The 22074-nt window shown below is 39.7% G+C and overlaps 1 protein-coding gene across 3 annotated transcripts in view; it reads left to right on the top strand.

Moving 5' to 3' along the window:
- Positions 1-22074, top strand: part of LOC131036466 (uncharacterized) — a 196835-nt gene that overhangs the window by 116730 nt on the left and 58031 nt on the right. For all 3 annotated transcript variants that reach the window (XM_057968361.2, XM_057968362.2, XM_059209089.1), the window contains 3 exons: positions 422-463; positions 12490-12566; positions 12670-12760. In XM_057968361.2, the coding sequence (XP_057824344.1) occupies positions 422-463; positions 12490-12566; positions 12670-12760 (210 nt within the window). The remainder of the gene's footprint in view (positions 1-421; positions 464-12489; positions 12567-12669; positions 12761-22074) is intronic.

The following is a 22074-nucleotide window of genomic DNA, read 5'->3' as shown; positions in this document are numbered from 1 at the left end:
GGCAGCCTCTGTCATGTGCAGCAACATAGTGGAATCAAATGTATAAAATAGATCTAAATGACTCGATTGTTCTTTTATTCATCGTCTCGACTCTCTATACAATGCCCTCCTCCAAGATTCTGCTCTTAAGAATATTAACTGGTTTTCCTTAAGGAGGAAGATATTTAAGTTAAAATGTGCATGTTTTTGCGAGTTGTTTCTGTACTATGTGGCTGTAATTATTTACAAATCACTAGTTGTTTGAGAGCAAAATGTTAATGCAATAAAAAATATTGCAAGATTTTCAGAGCAAATTTATTTTAAAATACAAAAATTAGCATGCCAGATCTAGTTTATTTATGACAGTTTATATTTTATCTTTGGTATTGGCTATTTTTATCCGCATTGATTAAATTCTGATTTACCTTTTGTTTGGGTGCAGCTTATAGCTTCTTTTTATCAACATCTCGTTGTTCAAAGAAAGGTTTGCATCTTATCCATGTCATTTTGAATAGGTTGTTTGAGGATTTTGTTGTGCTTTCATCATCTTGTCACTAAGGATGGAATTCTTCAGGAATAGTTTTATACTGAATTATTTTAATTTGGTTATATGTTTCTGTTCCATTGCATTTCTCATTTGTTGATATTGATAAAATTTATTCTTTCTTTTATTGGAAAGGAAACTCAGTTCTTCATGTTGGATAAAACAATATAGAAAAAATTACCTATTTTACTTAATATATTTTTTTGTAATTTTTTTAATAAATAAAAGTTATTCATACCTAAGTAGGGTTGAGTAAAGATTACAAAATTCCTTGAATAAGCATAAACCTTATCGTGGGTGATCAGAAATAATTGTTTGTAGGTTCAAGGTAGACAATGAAAAGGACTTCAAGGGGCACAACATTAAGCTTCATGCAAGACATTATCTAGTTTTCCTTATTTTATAATAAAAAATATACATAGAACGCTGGCATAATTAGAGAAAACATATAAGGCTAGGAAGGTATTGTTGTGACGTTTTCACACATCACCCCATTGCAAATGGGGACCCCCTACTTTTTAGGTCCTCTTGGTCTTTTGGTTTTGGTTCGTTGGGTCTTTTCGCGACAGTCTCTAGGGTCTTCATTGTTTGCAAATGTTTTGGGGTGAATTTGATCAAGTCTGCAAGTTGTTTGAGCAATTTTGACTAAGTTTGGAACCCATTTTGCTTCTTTTAGGTATTTGTCCTTCAGACTTAGATTTGAGGTCTTTTCTTTGGGGTTTTGGAAAAATTGAGTGTTGTATTGGAATTAGGACCCTTTAAGGAACCTACCAGTGAAATTGAGCGAATTTTGAGGAATATTTTTTAGGGATTTCACTACCTCCCAAATTGTCTTTATTTTGCCAAAAAATCAAACTTACTATTTTTAGCAGTCTCTATTTTTAGTTTTAAATTTTTAGTAAGTGTTATCCCGTCTTCTTTTGCCCTAATATCGATATTTTGAAATACTTACTATTTTTAGTAAGCCCATTTTTGGCAAGTTCTTCGCAGGCAGAGGTCCTAACATTGAAGATTGAGCATTTCTAAATATTTGTCTATATCTGAAAAGGTTGAAAAAGCAGGCTACTGTTTGAAAATTGGCTGTCTGAATTCATTCCAGAAGTGGAAAGGTTCATTCCAGAAGTGGAAAGGCAACGAAAATTCTTGTAAGGCACGAAAATCCACTTCAATTCCAAATGTGGCATCCGAAGTCTGGAAAAGGGCAAAATTTGGCTAAGTCTTGCAAAATCCAAGTGAATCTTTACCTTGGCAGTGATTGGGTTCCAAAAGAAGGTTGGCGCTAGAATGGGCTCAAGGAATTTTCCTGCATGACCAATTTTGCTCCTCCATACCCTTTCAGCGCCCAAGCATCAAGGAGAGTGCTAGATCTAGGTGGTGGAGGAATTTTCCCCCACATCACATTTTCTTGAAGCACATGTGATTAGCGCCCAAGGTCAGGGTAGATCGTTGGAAAGGGCGTGTCAAGGAATTCCATCCTCAAGCAAGAATTCCTCCACATGGTAATTTTCACCTCCAAACATGTTGTGGAGCGCCAAAAGTATGGAGGGAAGGGATTTTCCATCCAAAGGAGAATTCCTCCAAAACATCAAGATTCCACCCAAGGATGAATTGAAAGTTGAATTCCAAGGCAAGGTGGAATCTGTACCCAAGGAGAATAAAGGAAAATCCCCTTAGGGAAGAAAATCAAAATTCCCTAAAAAATAGGAAAGGTGATGAATTGATCAAAAATTCTTCCCAAGGAAAAATCACACCAAAGATGAAGGAATTACAAAAAAAGTGAAAATTTAGCGAAGAGTTGGAAATTCATTCCTTAAAGATAGAATTCAAGGAAAGTGAAAAATTGACTGTTTTGGAAATTCCATCCGTCAGGACAAAATTCCTAGAAAATGTGAAATTTGGCTAAGGATTGGAGAAATTCCTTCCTCAGGGGTATAGTAGAATCAAGGTCAAGAATGGGCACAAAATGAAGGGTATGGAGGATTTTTCTTCCTCAAGCAAAATTCCTTCACCATGTGTTTTTAGCACCCAAGTTGGAGATGAATTGCTGAACAGGGGTAAGGAAGAAATTTCTTTCTGGATGAAGAATTCCTCCACAACATGAAATTGATGAGTAGGTCAAATAAATCATGGTCACAGCAAGATCTCAACACGAGGTGACCATTTTTGGCCACATCGTAGGATGTAACCGCTACACAACACCCAAGGTCGCATGTGCTGAGTGTGTTAGAGACTGTATCATAGACACCTTAGGCTAAATGGTTGACTACAAATATTTTACTACTAAACAATCCTTTTAAACATTAGGATTTAATAAAATCATCCTAGACAAAAGAGAACATATGCCAGAAAAGGGAAGGGATACACCATTTCACACATAACGAGAGTATACTCAGTATATACCTGACATTCTGTTGTGTGTTGCACACGCTCCTTGTCGCCGACAGGGTCCCCCTTCCTGTTTTTTTTGAGCCTTTCGTCCTCGCCCTTTTGAGTTTCGCGCAGAGTGTCTCGTGTCCTTTCGAGCGAGTCCGCGACTGGTCCGTTAAGTAATGATGTCAAAGAAGTGAGCCGATGAATCCATCGGGCTAGTCAAGCCCTCGGGCACGATGCCAAGAGTTTGTTCGAAATTTTGAGAATCGCCTTGGATAGGCGTAAGGTGATAGAAATTAACAAAGCCTGCCAAGCAAGAGCAGTGCGTCTAAAGGTCGCACAAGGACCAAAGTCGTCGCTTTTCGCACAAGAGCTATGAAGTAGATTGCATAAGGTTTGTCTCCACGATGTTTCTGGGATTGGAGTAAAGGATAATTTTCGCCTGCTGGTGAAGGAGCGAATTTCTTGGCCAAAATGCCGAGGCTGCAAAACTAGCCCAAATGCCTTAGAATTCCGAAGCCTTCAAAATCCAAATTTGTAGAGTCTGGCGAAAATTGGTCTGGAGTCCAAAATTTTACTTAAGTTCCCAAAATTGCCTTATGGGCTGAATTTCGGACCCAGAGGCCAAAAGGTTAAAATTTCACAAGGTTAAAAAGTTGCTAAAATCGCCCAGGGGGCCGAATTTTGGACCCTGGGGCGAAAATTTCGAAATTCACAGTTTCCCAAATGGTCCGAAAATGCTTTTTAAATGTTGCAAAAGGTGGGTTTAGGTCCGAAATTCACTTAAAATGCCCAATTTCGGACCCTAGGGCGACAACTGAATAAGGCAAAATCTTGCAAAAAGACCCAAATGGTCCGAATTTCACTTAAACGCCCATTTTCGGACCATGGGCGAAAATTAGAAAATGTGAAATGCATGTGAAATATTGCAAAAAGACCCCAGAGGTCCGAAATTCACTTTAAAACCTCCAAATTCGGACCGTGGGGACGAAATTTCAAGGTATGACAAATTTGCAAAAGGTGTTAAGAGGTCCGAAGTTTTTTTTAAAAAACTTGCAGATAGTGGCTTTAGGTCTGAAGTTTTTAAGTTCGCAATTCACTTAAAACCTCAATTTCGGACCCTGGAGCCGAAATCGAAAAAGCGATAAAGTTGCAAAAAAGTTCAAACACTTCGAAATTTGCAAAAGGTGGGTTTAGGTCTGAAAATCTCCAGCTCGCCAAAACACCCGAAATTTGCAAACCGCGTTTAAAGGTCCGAAAGCTTTTCTAGGTTGCAAAAGCATCCAAGAACCCCAAAATTTGCAAAATCATACTAAAGGTCCGAAATTTTGAATGAATTGCAAAAATCGCGAAATCTCCGAAGTTTTTTTTGAAAGCGTTGAAGCTCTGAAATTCGAAGAGGCGAAAGCTTGCGAGCATGGGCCTATGGTCCGAAGTTTTTGAAAATTGCAAAACATGTTAAGTGCTCCAAAAATCTTCAATTTGCCAAAAACTCCAAGTGCTCCGAACTTCGCCAGAAGGTTAAAATTCGCGAAATCCCAAAGGGGTGTAAATGGTCTGAAGTCATTTGAAAATCGCAGAAAGAAGCGTTGAATGGTCCAAAGTTCACCCTTAGGGTTAGATACAAACAGAGTTTAAAGCTTTGGAGGGGCCTCCATATTCGCCAAGGGGTCCGAAGTTGAAAGGTAAAGCACGTTTGAAATTTTAAAGTCCTCTGCCTCTCCGAAAATTGTTGAGCACAGGCCCAGATATAGAAATTCAAAATTGATAAACCCCCTCCATGCTGCTGCATTTCATGTGCAGAGAGATCACGTCCAATTTTCAAAGAAAGAGCCGATTTCTCACGATTTACACTCAAGGTAAAACGCTGCAAACCATTAATCGTTTCAGTTCAGATTGCTAGTTACCCAAGGTAAAAACCGTTTAAAATAATAAATTCCTTTCAAACAGTAACCGCGAAAATTTGAATCAGGGAGATAACCATTGGAGTTCAAAACTTTGCAGAATCGTCCATTCGCCTTCACGCAGCAAGGTCGGGCAATTCTTCGCCATCCGTTTTCGTCAGGTAAGTACGCTCGGTCTTCCTTGATCATTTGAAATGCTTATAAATCAAACAGACGTATGTGCGAAATTTGATTAAAATGCTTAAATTTTCGAAATCTGCATCTCTTTCGCTTGTAAAATGTTGTTCAAAGCAGTCAAAACTTAGAATTCGCTCTTAAGGTTTAACCAGAAATCGCATTTTCAAACTTAGGAGAATTTTTTCATGCTTTGCCTCTGTTGAAGATCAATTCGAAATCCAGAAAGTGCTTAAGTATAAGTTCGCGATTAAAAGCTTTATGAATGCTGTGGTTAAAATCAATCAAGCTTTTAGCTGGAAATGTTGCTCCATGTCCAATCTAAATTTTGAATTAATCCTGGCATGCTGGAGTATTCTCTATCTAACCCGCCCTACTTCTTTTGTACCACCTCGTAATCCGTGTCCGATTGTGCAGGTAAATGCCTAAATCGGTGGTAGAATCATCAAAGACGCCCGCGACATTGCGAGCATCCAAACCAGATATCCCGCGCAAGGTTGAAAGGATGAAGTATCAATATCAGAGAGGACTATTGAGGGAGTCAAAAGTGCAGAGGGTCTGGGACAATGTCGGTGATACCGACCTTGGCCATATTGACATTCAAGACTTCAGGAATCGGGTCTTCTAACCTAACGCATATGGCAAGCCTAGACAGATGGTGGAAAATGGCATCGCCCAAGCGGTAGGATTTCCTCCAGCAGTACAAAACTACGAGTTAGTGGTAGAGGCTGTCTGCCACTATCAGCCAAATTCCAGATTGGTGCTCCTTGAGAACATGACCATCGCCAACTTCACTCCAGAGGCCATCGGTGACGCATTCAACATTCCTTTCCCAAACAATCCCACAGCCACAACTATAGATGAAGCACAAGGGGCATATGATATGAATCCGGCCCGATGCAAAGCACTGATCAACGAAGAGTGGTACAAGGAGAAAAGGCTTCCAAGCGCCAGAATTGTGAAAAAGACCCCAAGAAGTGATTTTCATAATGAACATGGGGATATGGTCACATTACTCAGCTGAGTTATGGGACTCCCTAAATACAACTACTTTGAAGAGTGGATGTTCTATTTCACAGAGCAAGTCTTCGCTGGGAAGTCTAAATTCGACTGGGCCCAGATCATAAGCGACAACATCCACACTCAGCTGATAGAGCTTGAAACGAAGAAATACTTCACCATGACCTCTTATTTGGTCTATATGTTCGCCAAGAACCAACCGCTGCCAGGTTTGATAATGAATGGTGAAACCGGGAATGGGCCTGATTAGGTAAAGGTCTATGATTGTTACCTGCAGCTGCATTACCAAGATATAGCTCAGAGGGAAAAGAACAACCCAGCTTATGCAGTTGGCCAATATGAGCGCGTCAATGATGCCTTCACAATGCACTTGGTCAAGCTAATGCAGGGAGGATTACACATAAGGCTCTCAGAGCAAGCTACTATCCTAGTACAGAGGTATGGAGCCTGGTTCATTCAGTTCCCGAGGTTCTCCTTTATCCGAATAGTGGGCTTTGATGGTGCCCCTCTCCGACCTCCACGGTACCCAACCGACAAAATAATTCTTATGGAGGTCGTAAGGCAGTGACGTCCGACCGACATCTTACTCAGAGAAAGCAAGCAGGCTGGATGCACATTGCCCATGATCATAGGCAACCATGATGTCCACTTGAAGACCCCTACCCTAGCAAAGGAATCCCTCGCAGAGCTGGCCTCTTATGGCCTACAGGACCATTTTCCAAGAAAATATTTCGATCATGATAATCTGGCAAAAAGAGCCTATGGCAGGCGGTACAGAGCAAAGGAATCAGTTGAAGATTATTGGAAGAATTGCTCTGATGACTACGAGGTCAGGAGGCGAGAATATTCTAGATTGAGTGTGCAGCAAATGCAACTCTTTGAATACTGTCGGGTCCCAGATCAGCTCATAGATTCAGGGAATTGCCTCCAGGTTCGAGAATTTGAAGCAGTAAGGCATCTCTTGCCAGGCGTTGATTGGTCCCAGGACCCTATCATTGATTTCGAGGTAGTCATGGCAGCCCCAGCAAGGTACATAGAGCAATGGTTACATCAACAGATTGAGAGGCTAATTCACCGAAGAGTCCAATTCACCTACCACCTAATGGGTAGCCTTGATTCTCAGTCCTCTGAAGATGACGGAACGTCTAGTGCACCCCGAGAAGAAATTGAGAAACCTGAGAAGAGAAAGAAAGCTAAGGCTTGCAGAGGGACTCGAACGTCCAAAAGAACAAGAAGCGAGAAGATTCCTATAAGGAGACCAGAGGTCACGTCATCGTCAAAGGACCCTAGTTCGTCCGACGATGTAGTGGAATTAGATTATATACCTGCTCCGCCTTCTCAAAGTGACATTGATGCGTTTGGAACTGATGATCCTCCCGCACCTGACATGCTAGAAGCTGAGCTAAGAGCCCTTGAATCGACCGAACTGGACAACCAAATAGAGGAAGGAGAGATTCCATCCACCCAGGGGGTCAAAGTGCATGAACCCACTCAACAGAGCCGCCATGAGTTGCTGCTCCACAATACAGCCAAAGATGACTCCACTATTGAAGGAGAGCAAAGGATAGATGAGACTCATGAGCTCAAAAGAATTGAAGAACAACCATCACATGAAGATGTCAAACAATTGTTCAGTGAAATAGGAGAAAATTCAGCTGCAAGCAAAGAACTTCGCACCTCTTTCACTCCTCCGGTAGCAGAGCAGTTGCGAATCTGTGGTGAGTCGGCCGAGAATGTCAAAGAACAGAATGCAGACTTAACCTTATTATCAGCCCAGACAGTGCCTCAAGAATGGTTGATTGCCAGAGCCCAGCGCAAGGCCGCCACCAAACCGCCTATTGATATAGAGGATATCTTCTTGCGCATAGACCAAGCAAAAGCTAAGGGGAAGAAAAAGCCCAAGGCATATTCTAGAGTGACCAAAGACGAGCAAAGGAACCGCACTCTTCACATTGGCACCCCGCCTGTAGACAAGCCAGCAGATCAGATTACACTGGTAGATTATAGCATCACAAATGTCCCCATCGGACAAGCCACTAAAGAGCAAGAAAAGGAAGAATTCAAGGATTCAGTGCAGAATATACTCAGGCAGCTCGAAGAGATAACAACTGAAAAGGACATGTATCGGGCTCGTGCTGAGCAAGCCGAGGGATACCACTATTAGCTCCTAAGGCCACTACACAATGCCTCCGAATCCCATATTCCCCCGACGACATTGGCGCAAAGGACCACAACAAAATTTGAAGGAGTACGGAACACCGCAAGGGCCGTCAGGGAATGGATACAAGACATCAAGAAAAGGGGAGAGCGAATCCTTAAGGACGTAAAAGAGATGGCCCGCCATCGGGAGCTCACTCTAGTCAAGTTATTAGAGGTAAAGAGGGAATCCCTCCACATGCACGAAGTGGCTGCCACTACCCTTGCCCTCATGAGAGCTCTTTTTTGGACACACGCACAGATTCCTAAATTGTCCGTCATCCTAGATCCTCATAGCATCAGTACTCTTAAGGAATGGTACTGGACTATCACCATGAAAAATGACACCAAAGAAATTATTGACAAAGATAATGACGCATGTGAGGTGATTTTGGGAAACATGCAAGAACTAGGTAAGACCATCCTTCGATCAATGGTTTCGGGATGGATAAACGACCTGTCCGATGATGCAATCCAGCCGGACTGGGAAGAAAGATTGGGAACGGATAGGATTACCTATTCCGCTAAGGACTTGAGTTTTGCTGGTCAGTTCCATTCAAACATATTATGCTTTGAGCGTAATCGCTCCAGCTGGAAGGACGGTTTAAAGCACGTGGACTAGTATCTCGAAGGCATGCAATACAAAATTCGCCATCCTCCCATGCTTCCATTCAGTCTGCAATTCCAGTTATGCATCAGGTTCCAGGTATACATTTGTGAGGAACGGGCAGCAGGTCGTGATCTATGGTGGGAATATTTGCATGGCGAAGATCAATTTCTAGAAAAGGAGTGTGAGACTGAAATAGAGAAAGTGATTTCTCAAAAGTGGCTTTTTCCCTCTAAATCTTAAAAGTGCACTTTTGCACCAAAATGTGACATTTGACTTTTGGTCAACAAATGTAAAAGTTTATTAATGCACCTTTTTGGATTGTTTTTTGGAATTGTTGTAATTACCTTTTTAGGTAGTTATTGCTCCTTTGGGGGTGGTTGTTGATATTTGCATTCCATTTATGGGTATGGGCAGTCATGCTTTATGGATGAATCTAGGCCACTTGTTTAGATTAAATCTGGGCCACTTGCTTTATGGACTGGTTTTCCCTCATTTTGGAGGAAGTTCTTGGATTGTTGCAAAAGGTCTGGCGAAATTTTACAGGAATTAATGCAAAGATTAAGACTGTTTTCAAGTTTCCTTGTGAGTGCATGGTCTCCTTCTTCACTTAATTTAGAAATCTTTCTGTTATGTTTATTTCTTTTACATAGCATTTTGAAGCAAGCATCTGATAGAATCCTTGCAGTCCACACCATTAGGGAACGGCTGATTGCCTTTCTTTTTATATGGTTAATCTGGACCTTTCATGCTTAGTTCGGTTATTGAACACTCACTATGAATGTAAAAGTTCTAATGTTGTACTTGATAACATGAAAATCTTGTTTTCCTTTGAAGATTGCACTAGATTTATGCAAACATTGTGCTTAAGTAGCTGGTGATGTTTAATCTAGTTTCTTGGAGGTGTCTGTCTGCTTGACTGAATTTGCTATCTTAGTTAGAATTTACATTTCATGTCTCTCCTCTCTATCCTTCCCTCCTTTTTCCCCTTTTTTATCCAGAAAGTCTGCAATCCCATTAAAACAGTATTAACTTAACCGAAATCATTTGATAGAAAGATTATAAAAGTTCTAGGGAACTTATCTATAAATTACCTTCCAACGTAAGTCCCCTTGGTGTTTCCAACAATAAACACATCAAACCACTGAGTAGTCCCACAGTCAAGACCGACAAAAGAAACCTTGAGGTTGTCCCCTTTGATCAAATATAAAAAAAATAGCATTAGGGACTTCCTTATCTCAAGAGAGGATAGGATACTCAGCTGGTTATTCTATTCTGCGTTGGCCGTATGGAGTTTGCAACAATGCGATTTCAGACACGTCAACACATTCCTATCAGTATCATCTTCTAGCAGCTCTTAAGCATAAACTTCTAATCATTAAATGATTTCCACAACCGCATTAAGAATTAGCAACAAATGAATGCATTAATCCTATTACCATCTATCCATTCTACTAGTATTTTCATTAAAGAACACATTCCTAACAATTCAAGGAAAGTAATGATGTAGTGTCATTTCTAAATCTTTCACTAGTCAAACATAGCATTCATATACTTCCTTATAACCATGCAATATATCTATTTTAAAGCTAAAGATTTCTATCTTTTAGAATAAGACAAAACCACAAAAGAATAACTTCATGTTCTCTATACACATACTACATGCAATGCATAACTTTACCTTAATCCACACTTATTCTCTATCATGACCTATCAAACAACTAAATCATATGAAGTTATGAACTACCTAAAGCTTTTATGCCATAAGGGTATTCTGCCTACTAACTCTCTTTACATAAGATCCTAAGTGCAACATAAATCATTTAATGTCTTCTATGCATAATTATTCATGCATTCCTTAATGAAAGCCGTAAAATATTCATTAGTAAACATTAGATACTTCTATTTAATGTAAAATGTATCATTTAGTAGCATCTTTATGAATCCTTATATCTAGGTAAAGATAGGAGAAAGAGAATTTGATAGGTCAACAATTCATACATATGTACGCACCCCAACAAAATGACACAAAGATGTTAAAACTTCCTATATATCACCTTCATGGAACTACACTTCATTACATTTCCTATTTATAAGCATGCAATTTAACCTGCCATGACTTTTCATAGAATTAGAGATGCAGCTAGAGGTCCTAATTTTTCCAAGATGAGATCTATACAAACAAACTTTTCCTACATAGAACACGAAAGACCAACATGAGTAACACTAACTCAACCGAACAACCAAGGTACAAGGATACCTGACAAGGATGCCGTTCCATAGGAACGGTGGTCACAACAAGGGTCTGACTGATACTCCAATTTCTAGGTTACGATTGGGTCAAAGAGCGTGCTCAGATTTGAAGATTCAGGTGGAGTCGATGCTCGGTACCTGCAGTCCTCCATCACCGAGAAAACATACATACTTACATCTAACATATACAGGCACACCGGTGGAGGGGAGTCGTGACAGTCCGTGTCCCTCCAAAGTGGGTGACGGAAGATCATCCCCTCACACCCCATATAGATTCATACACATACAAGTAGACGAAGACAAGAAACATCTCATACATAAAGAAGATATGTCAGTCCAAGATTAGTATATACACATATAATCCAACATCTAACCATCCTTCAAGATAAAATGCATAACCAACATAGTAAAAGCCATCACATAAGAGAGTGTCATCCAGTCACATAAACCACCGAAGAAATCAGCCAGAGTCCAAGTAAATTAAACAGAGTCTGATCAGGGAGGGGCATTACATTATGCATCAAATGATTCTTGTATTGGATGACCCATTTATTGAAATGCTTCCATCTTGTTGTGTCAGTTGTTAGCAACTTTGCACAAGCAAGTGCACCAGATGTAAACTACTTAAGTTCTACAGTACCGATGCAGCAATATACAATTAAAATAATAGATATATAATTAAAAAAATAGTTCGTTCATGAAGTGGTGTAGAAGAATATTGTAATTGATGCTTATTCAATGGTCGATTTTGCTTACAGAGAATGCAGTTAAGGATGGAATGCACGTAAATAAGTGCAATTAAAGGGGCTTGTGGTTGTTGATTAGGCCACAACTGTTGGGTTATTATTTATAACTAATTATTAGCATGCTACTAATTTTTATCAATAGTCTTGATAAGAATGATTCAGCAGATCTGTTTCCTTAAGATATCTAATCTTCCAGTCCTTTGATGTTTGTTGAGCATGAACGGATTTTTCTTTTTTATTTGACTAATGACAATTTTAAGTTCTTGGGTGAAATCTTAAACTTAAAGAAGTCAATGATGTGTTAAAAATAGATGCTTCTTTTCAGCAGAGCTTAAGCATTCTCTAGAATACTTTCACTAGATCTAAATATTTTGTGTTTGAACTTTGTCTTTGCAACTATGTTTATGTTTATACTGATGAATGACAAAAAAAAATCAGTTGAATAGGCAAGTGTATACAAAGTCATTCTCTCTATAAAGCTTTTAGTTGAAATGATTCTATTCATGATCTAAAATATGTTCTTGTGTCAGTTTAAAGAGAATTTTGTGATCACCTTTTGGTGTACGAGTTTAGATTTGCAATAAACTTCATAAGTGAGTAGACAAAAAGTTGAAGTAGATTTTTATGAAGCCTTTTAATGCCTTAAATGCAGTAGGAATTTGTGTAATCCATTCTTGAATTTATGATACTGTCCAGGTGAAGAATCCCTTTGAAGAAGATGCAGTTGTTGGGATCACAAACTATGTTGACCTTGGTTTTGAATTTCATTCAAGGTAAATATTTTGAGATAAGATTCTACTACTAGAATTTAGCTCTTTCTTCATTTAGTATTATCATTTGAATTTTTAATGTTATAAATATGTGGGGCTCTTCCAGGATCAGTGGAAAAGAATTGCATGCAAATCAAGGAGAATCAAATTTTCAGGTTGCTGCATCTTGGCAAGCCAACAAAAATATCTTATTGAAGGTAAATTTTTGTATTAGGATATTTTATTACTATATTAGAATACTGACGAATAATAGTATAATTGATATTACAGTCACCGTTCTGCCTTATCATTACATGTTCTTCAGCAATATAAGGCTACCTTCTCATCCTGAGATATAGAAGCCTCTTCTCTCATCACATTGTGCTTATACCAATAGTGATATCAGAAGCAACATGGTTTATAGAGGAAAGCATGAAGGGAAGTCTGTTGCTGGAGAGGTCACACCATTTGCAGGTAGAAAGCAACTAAACTAAAATTGTGAGGTAAAGGTTCTGGGCGTTGTGGAATCTACAATTTGCAAGATTGTGAGCAAAAACTATGATGCTGTGTGATGTTCCTAGCGCATGCAGGATGCAGACTCTAACTGTGAGCATTCAATGCTACCAAAAAAAAAATCATAAGAGAATATAGTTGCCTTGTATGTAGAGAAGATAGTAGTATTTTCTATCATGGCTAGATATTATGAAATCACATGTAGCAAATTAGTTGATTCGGATGTCATTGGAAGCACAGTTATGAAGGGTTTTCAAATTAGAAAAATTGTGGGGCACTTTTTCAACTGTTTCAATAATCATGTCATGCATTTTCAATATGTTGGCAAAAAACTTTAGGTAATTGTTTCGGGTTTTGTACAAGGTTGAATGGCCAGGGCATGAGTGTTCTTTTTTTCTCCTTTACCGATTCCAAGTTTCATAGATGAGTTATTTTGTTTTCCTGCAAAGCCTTCTATTCTAGTCTACTTTTAATTTTCCAAAACCTTCTAGAGAAAGTTTTCAAAATATTTTTGGAAAGATTGAGTTTTTTGTAGGAAAGGTATATATTTTGGGTTGATAAATAAAGGGCTAGTATTTAAGACCTAGAATTGCCCAAGTCAAAATTTAATTGGTAAAAGTTATAACATATGGAGTTACAAGATGCCAGCTATTGCTAAGTATTCAGATTGTGACAGAATCCTATAAGGGTTAGAAACCGCACCCATAAATAACTCTAGTGACTTTGGCCAATGCCATAGGGAAGCTCTACTAATTCCAGAAGTTGTCAATATCAAATGATCTAATTGTTGAACTCCAAAGTGCTATATTTGTACATACCTTGTGAGATGGCCTTTAAAATAAATATAAAATTGCAGAAATAAGTTGAGTTATGTATTATAAAAATCTATTTTTTTCTATCAAATTGTGTGAGTAGGGGTGTTATTCAATCATTTCTTACAAATTATGATTTCCAACATCACTTACAAATTAAGAATATTAAGGATCAACTTTTTGCCATAAGTAGTTCTATCAACGGTTTTGACATGGTTGCACTAGTCATTTACATTCTTCCACCTTTGTTTTAGACATTTGTAGAGTCTTTGAATCTACTTTCTGAAATTCAAACCATAACTTTTGATGAGGTTAGACGATACTGTTTGCAAAAGGAGCGAAGACAAGAATAGATAAGGGGAAACTATTGTTTCTACTTTCCTAGTTAAAGGGAAAACTTCAAAATTATTTTGGCAATACTTTAGTTCATCCAAGAAAAAGTTAAAATGTTTTTTTATAAGAAGTTTGGACATGTTACAAAGGAATGTAGAAAAAGTCATTCAAATCTATCTAGTATGAATTGTCGTGAAGCAAATGTGGCAACTATTGAGGAGGAGCATGGCTTAGCTGATGAGTTTTACTTTTCACTCATGGCATCTTTTTGGATGACATTAAGTACTATATTGGTGTTGACGTGTCTAAAGTTGCGGAACTATTACTTCATCTGGCCAACGCAGAATAGAAATGCTAAGAATCCTATCCTCTCTTGAGATAAGGAAATCCCTAATGCTGTGTTAATTTGATCAATGGGGATGACCTCAATGTTTCGGTTGTCAGGGCTTGACTGCAGGATAGCTTAGTAGTTGATGTGTTTTGTTGGAAACACAAAGGGGACTTACGGTTAGATGGAATTGGTTTCGTACAGGTTCCCTAAAATCTTAGAGTCCTATTTCATCTGGTTTGCTTTTAATTGATGCTACTTCAGCTTGACTTGCGGGCTTCTTTTAATAAAAGAGGGAAAAAAGGGGGGATAAGGATAAAGAGTAAATAAGAACAGCTAGCTAATTTAACTAAGACAACATATTTGAACACATAGACGAAAATCTTAAAATAACTAGAAATTACTTTTCTAGCTAATTAGGACAACTAGGTAAAAACCAGTGCAATCATCTAAGCCTAAGGATTTTGAATTTTCAAGTTATTTAGATACAAATGATAGACTCTTACACCCATTTATCCAAATCTAATAACCGAACTTAGCACAAAAGAGGCTCAAACTAACCATGCAGAGGAAACAATAATCAACTATTTCCTAATGGTATGAACCAAGATTTTCCATCAAATACATGCATAAATAACTGTCTGAAAGTAAATATAGTTGCAAAAATATGAAATAAATGGAGAAGAGGACCATGCACTCACAGTAAAACAAACACAACTTTAATATCCATTAAATCCTGTATATATTTCGCCAGAGTTTTTGCAACAATCTTTGTTTTTTCTCTCTTTACAAAGGAGGAACTAACTCCTTTATATAGAATTCCCAAAAATGGATGAATGGCCAAGATTCAAACTTAAACAAAGGGGCTAGATTCATCCTTTATCAAAACTGCCCATACCCATAAATGGGAGGCAAAATATCAGCAACAACGAAAGGAGAAACGATAGCTACCAAAAAGGTAATCAATAACTACCCAAAAAGTTGCTCCAAAAAGTGCACATGCACAGAGCTCAAGCTTTACTACTGTTTTGGTAGTTAGAAATGAACTTTATGTTTGAAAAGTGCTTTTTAAGATTTAAAAAAAACTTGGATTGTAGGAAAGTACTTTCTCCTTTTCTGCTGTGGACCCATTTTCCAAAAATTCATCCTCGCTGTGCAAATATTCCTGCCAAATGTCCCGACCTGCTGTACACTCTGCCCGAACATAATCTTGAAATCTGATGCATAGCTGGAACAACACCATGCTTTGGGGCATAGGAGGACGCCATATGTTATATTGCATACCCTCCAGGTGGCGATCTACATGCTTTAACCCATCCTTCGAGTCAGACCGATGAGCCTCAAAACTTAATATGTCCGAATGCAACCCACTGGCAAAGTCTAGGTCTTCCATGGAGTATGCGACGTTATCAATTCTCAATCTATCCTCCCAGTTTGGTTGTACTTGATTATAGGACAAACTATTTTTCCAGCCTAGAATCCCTCATGTTTTTGAAAATTTCCTCACATTCTTCCTGCTCTTTATTAATGGTATCTTTTGTGTCATTCTTCATGTTGGTAGTCCAATACAATTCTTTGAAAATGTTGATGTCATAGGGGTCCAGGATAGCGGACAATGTGGGAATTTGCATGTGGGTCTAGAAAAGAGCCCTTATGAGGGGAAGAATTGTACCAACCACCTCATGGACCCTGAAACAGTCCCTCTTTACTTCAAACAATTTGACAAGAATGGTCTCTCGGTGGTGGGCCATTTCCTTTACGTCTTCAATGATCCGCTCTCCCTTTTCATTAATGCCCTGAATCCATTCCCTGACGGCCTTGGCGGTATCACGTACTCCTTCAAACTCGGTTGTAGTCCTTTGTGCCAATGCCAATGGGGGAACGTGGGATTCAAGGGCATGTTGCAATGGTTTTAGTAGGTGATCAATGTATCCCTCAGCTTGCTCAGCACGAACTCGGTACATGTCTCTCTCAACGGTCATTTCGTCGAGTTGTCTGAGCATATTTTGCACGGAATCCTTGAACTCTTCCCTTTCTTGCTCTTTGGTGGCTCGCCCTATCGTGATGGTCATAATACTATAATCGGCCAATGCTATTTGATCGGCTGGCTTATCTGTAGGCGGGGTAGCAATATGAATGGTGCAGTTCCTCTGCTCATCTTTAGTTATCCTGGAGTAGGTCTTGGGCTTTTTCTTACCTTTGGATTTTATCTCTCCTATGCGAGTGAAGATATCCTCCAAGTTGATAGGTGTCTTGACGGTTGCTTTCCGCTGTGCACGAGCAATTAACCAGTCTTGAGGGATGGTCTGTCCGGATGTTATTGCCAAATTCCCACCTTGTTCCTTGGAGGTTTCAGCTGGCTCACTGCCTATTTGCAATTGATCGGTCATACAAGAACGAATGCAGTATCCAATCCCTTACTCATAGCTGAGTTCTCCCCTACCTCATTGAACAACTGCCGGGTATACCCTTGCGATGGTTGTTCTTCAGTTTTGTCGGGCTCCTGGGTCTCATTCCCCTTTTGTTCTCCCTCAACAGTGGTGTCATCTTTGTCGGCGCTATTCAATTGTAATTCATGCCGACTTCCTTGTGTGAGCTCATGCTTACCAACCTCTTGATTAGGTGGAATTTCTCCCTCCTCAACTTGGTTCTCAGGTTTATAGGAGCCGATGATCCTGACCTCTGCATCTGGCTCACCTTGTGCCAGAGGATTAGTAGCCTCGAATGCATCAACATCACTCTGGGAAGGCGGAGCAGGTATAAAGTCAAGTTCAACTACATCATCCTCTGAATTGGGGTCTTTGGATGATGAATTGACTTCCGGCCTCCTGATAGGGATCTTTTCCCTTCTAGTTCTTTTTGATGTCCGAGTCCCTCTATTGGGTCTGGCTTTCTTCCTCTTCTTTCCGAGTTTCTCAACCTCTTCCTTTGGTGCACTTGGGGTTCCCTCATCTTCCGAAAACTGAGAATCGAGACTGCCCATCATATTGTATGTAAATTGAATCCCTTCATGGGTCAGTTTCTTGATTTGCTGGGATAACCAGAGATCAGTATACTTCCCTGGAGCTTCCATGACCGCCTCAAAATCAGTAATTGGATCCTGAGACCAATCAATGCCTGGCAATAGGTACTTAACTGCCTCAAACTCTTGGACTTGCAAGCAATTGCCATAATTAGTTACGTGATTTGGGACTCGACGGTACTCATAAAGCCGCATTTGCTGCACACTTAGCCTAGAATACTCACGCCGTCAGACCTCAAAGTCATCGGAATAGTTGCTCCAATAATCCTTAATTGATGCCTTCGCTCAATAGTGCCTGCCATAGGCTCTCTTTGCCAAATTGTCATGATCGAAACACTTCCTTGGGAAATCTTCTTGTAGGCCATAGGATGTTAATTGAGCAAGTGACTCATCAGCTTGCACCGAATTCTTGAAATGCACATCAAGGTCTCCCAAGATCACGGGGAAGGTGAATCCAGACTGTTTCTTATCTCTGAGTAGGCTGCCTGCTGGGTGTGCCTGTTTTGCGACTTCCATAAGGACTATTTGTCTGTCGGATAGCAAGGAAGTCGGAATGGCTCTCCCTCAAAACTTGCTATCCTGATATAGGTGAACCTAAGGAATTGGATAAACCATGCGTCATACTTTTGTATCAAAATGGTAGCCTGCTCTGAAAGCCTTATGTGCAATCCTTCTTGCATTAACCTGACTAGGCGTATTGTAAAGGTGTCATTGACATGCTCATACTGACCAATTGCGTAAGCAATGTTGTTCTTTTCTCTTTGAAGTATGTCATAGTAATGCAGTTGTGGGTAGCATTCATACACCTTTACTTGATTGGGCCTATTCCTGATCTCACCTTTTTTGATTAACCCTGTTAGTGGCTGGTGTCGGGCAAACATGTAAATCAGGTAGGAAGTCATGGCAAAGTACTTCTTTTCTTCAAACTCGACTAGATGTGTATGGATATTATCGCTAATGATCAGAGCCCAATCGAATTTGGACTTCCCAGCAAAGACCTGCTCCGTAAAATAGAACATCCACTCTTCAAAAAGATTAGATTGGGGGAGTCCCATAACCCGGCCGAGTAAGGTGACCATATCAGCATACTCATTATGAAAGTCACTTCTGGGGGTCTTTTTACTGATCCTAATGCTTAGAGGCCTTCTCTCTTTATACCATTCTTCGTTTATCAATGTCCTGCATTTACCACGGTTCATGTCATAAGCAATCTGCGCCTCATCTATAGTTGTAGCAATAGGATTATCGGGAAATGGGTTGTCAAATGCCTCCCCAATGGCCTCAGGTGTGAAATCAACTAGCACCATATTTTCTAGGACCACTAATCTGGTCTCTGGCTGATAATGTCTGGCAGCCTCAACTACTAGTTCATAATTTTGCACGGATGGAGGGAAACCTGCTGCCTGAGCAATACCACTCTCCATCATCCGCCTAGGCTTGCCATAGGCGTTAGGAGAATATACCCTGTTTTTGAAATCATGAATGTCTATGTGGCCCAAATCAGTATCACCTACGTTTTCCCATATGCTCTGGACTTTCACCTCCCTAACTCCTTTTTGGTATCGGTACTTCATTTTCTCGCTTCTGCGGGGAATGTCAGATTTGGAGACTCGAGATGTTCCGGTTGCACCAGGTGTCTTTGAGGATTCTACCGCCGATTTAGGCATTTATCCTGCACAACCAGACACGGATTACGAGACAATATGAAGGAAGTGAACAGGTTAGCCAAAACAAGAGGATGATGGTAGCGCATAAAACCAAAGATCAATAGGAACACCAAATTTAGAAAAAGCATGACGCTCCAATAAAAGAGCTTGATTAGTTGGAAGTGAAACGCTCATTTGAAACAAGAAATTAAGCTGGCTCTATTTAAAATTTGCCACTTGGTTGCAGTTCAGGGCTCAGGTGTTTAATGATTACCAATTTTCGCACTCGGAGAAGAGTTTTGCTTAAGTTCAGTTTTTCAAAATGTTCAAAATTTCCCTAGTCTGAATTTTACATTTCAAGGTTAATTTTTCCTAGCTGGCTCTGCCTTTGCATTATGCTTGACACTTTAAAATTAAAATTACGATCTAGAAAAAATTCACCATCTGACCAATTCTCCGATCCACAGTTTAAGCATAGTGACCAGTTTTGCATTCATTGACACTAAAGGAGACAAAACGAACTTAGTTGGCGAAAAAGGTGGTTGCCCCGCGATTTCTCCAAACTTCGGGTTAGAAAAGCTTTGTGCGAGTTCGACCCGTAAGGCTCTATTGTAAACGCCTTCCTTGCAACTTTTGACTGCAGAGGGGTTTTGCAAATTTGAAAGAGTTAAACACCTCCCTTGCGATTTTTGACTGCGGAGAGGTTTTGCAAATTTGAAAGAGTTAAATGCCGCCTTATGAACTGCGCGATTTCCACTCTTGGCGATTTTCGGGGTAAAAGTATAACATGCAAACACAAGTTTAATGCCCCTTTATCATTTCACAATTTTTACCTCCTTTACGTTTTAGGGATCCGCTCATTTTCAGGGTTTAGAGACTTTTTGCAAATTTTTCAAACTTTAACGCCTTTTTCTTATTTCCCGATTTTCGGTGTTTGCCCATTTTCGGGCTAAGATGTCCATTTGCAAAGTCCTTTAAGTGACGTTTTAACCCCTTTAGGCGATTTTCGGGGCATAAGGGAGTTTTAAAAAGTTTTCTAAGTGAAATGCCCTTTGTGATTGCAATTTCGGGGTAGGAGGCCCCTTTTGAAAAGTTTAAAACTTAACGCTATACTTTATTATGCATTTGCTTTTTGACCTAACTTGCCCAATTTCAGGCTAAAACGACCTTTTGCAAACTTGAATTTAAGTTATGCTTCTTTTGCTTTGCACACTTTCACTTGACTGGCGTTTTTTGGCTAGAAGGCAATTTTTTGCAAATGGTGTGTTTTATGACCAAAACACTTTTCTTCATTTGTTATTTTGGGCTAGAAGGCCCTTTTGAAAAGTTTAAAACTTAAGCGCTCTACTTCTCATTTTCACCTAACTTGCCCAATTTCGGGTTGGGAGGATAAAATGAAAAGTATGACCTTGAAACCAAATTCGGCCCTTAAAGCGGATTTGCAAACCCAGGGACAATTGACACTCTTGCCTATTTAGCCGATTTTCAGGCTTATGCTAAAACTAGTCTCCCCTTGATCGATTTTGAACATTCAGATTCCGAGACTCTCTGCAAATTGATTTCGTGACCTTGCAACTTAAAAGTAACACACACCCTATCTCCTGATGGTTACATAGCTCACTGCTTCACTACTAGTTGTTGGATCTCAAAAAGGCGGATAAAAATCAAAATCCTATATCGGGCAAGATGACGACTGGGAAAGAAACGAGGGGGATCCTGTCGACGACAAGGAGTGTGTGCAATGCACAACAAATGGTGACTCTGCTCGAGAAATGCTTCCAGTCATTTCATGGACTTTAGTCCGGACAGAACCCAGAATCTCCGGTTAACCTCCACAATTAAGACGAGAAGATAGAGAAGGGTCTTTCAAAACCAAATAATGTCGTGGGTCAAATCGAATCACGCGCTTATCGGATTAGCCAGTGTGTGCAAGTGAAGTTCATTCCAGCTTAGAAAGAGTTGAAGCATCAACGTTACACTATGTCAAGTCATCCAACAGGTTGATACTTCAAAAGCAAATTGGATAGAGCCCCGCTGCCAGCAAGCGTTCATAGCCTTGCCGGAGTTATCGCCTGTTAGCTCACAGAGATTGCTCTATTTCTGGTAGAAGAAATTTTATTTTCTTTGTTTTTTCAATACGGACAGAGATGCCTGCATTCCTTGTGCCAAATTCCTGCTTGATATTAAATTGCGTTCCAAGTTTTTACTCTTGATCTTCTTCGTTTTGTTCTTCTTTTCTGGCGTAGTAGGCAATGAAGCCTACACAGGATTGAGCGTAACAGTGGTCGCTGAAGCAGAGCTTCGGATCTTATCATTGACATAATGTCGCTTTGATTAACAACTAATTGTATGCAATTTTTTAAAAATGTATTGTGCAGTAATCACGATGCCGGGGATAGGTTTTGACAAGAAACAATATTTTGTGATGAAAGGCTATCTAAATCAATCCGACCTCTGTATGGGGTGCTCTGACAATTAAATGTCCTACCCAAACTAAGATCTTTAGAAGCGAAATGTGGCCAAACTTCGACGTTGTACACCAATGTCGCACAAAAAACACAAACTTCCTTCCAAAAATGACAGGGGGGCAGAACCTCTCGAAAAGCTAACTCGGACCAAAGCAAGAAACAAACTAACTAAAACGGGAAGCGGAAAGACTGCTCTAATATTTAGACAGGAAAGGTTTCAAAAGAAACCTAAGGCTGGAAGTAATGCTTAAGGAATTGACTGTTTACAGGCAAGGGAACGTCCTCACCTTTTAGGGTCCTCAATTGGAATTCATTTTCTCCTAGAATTTAAGAAATTTTGAAAGGACCGAGCCACAGATTGTCAAATTTATCGTGCTCTCCTTTCTGGTCATGCGCTTTGTCCCAGCAGA

Source organism: Cryptomeria japonica, chromosome 7, assembly GCF_030272615.1.
Source record: "Cryptomeria japonica chromosome 7, Sugi_1.0, whole genome shotgun sequence".
Classification (NCBI taxonomy): Eukaryota; Viridiplantae; Streptophyta; class Pinopsida; order Cupressales; family Cupressaceae; genus Cryptomeria; species Cryptomeria japonica.
Note: the sequence above shows the minus strand (reverse complement) of the source record. Positions and strands in the feature narration are given on the sequence as shown.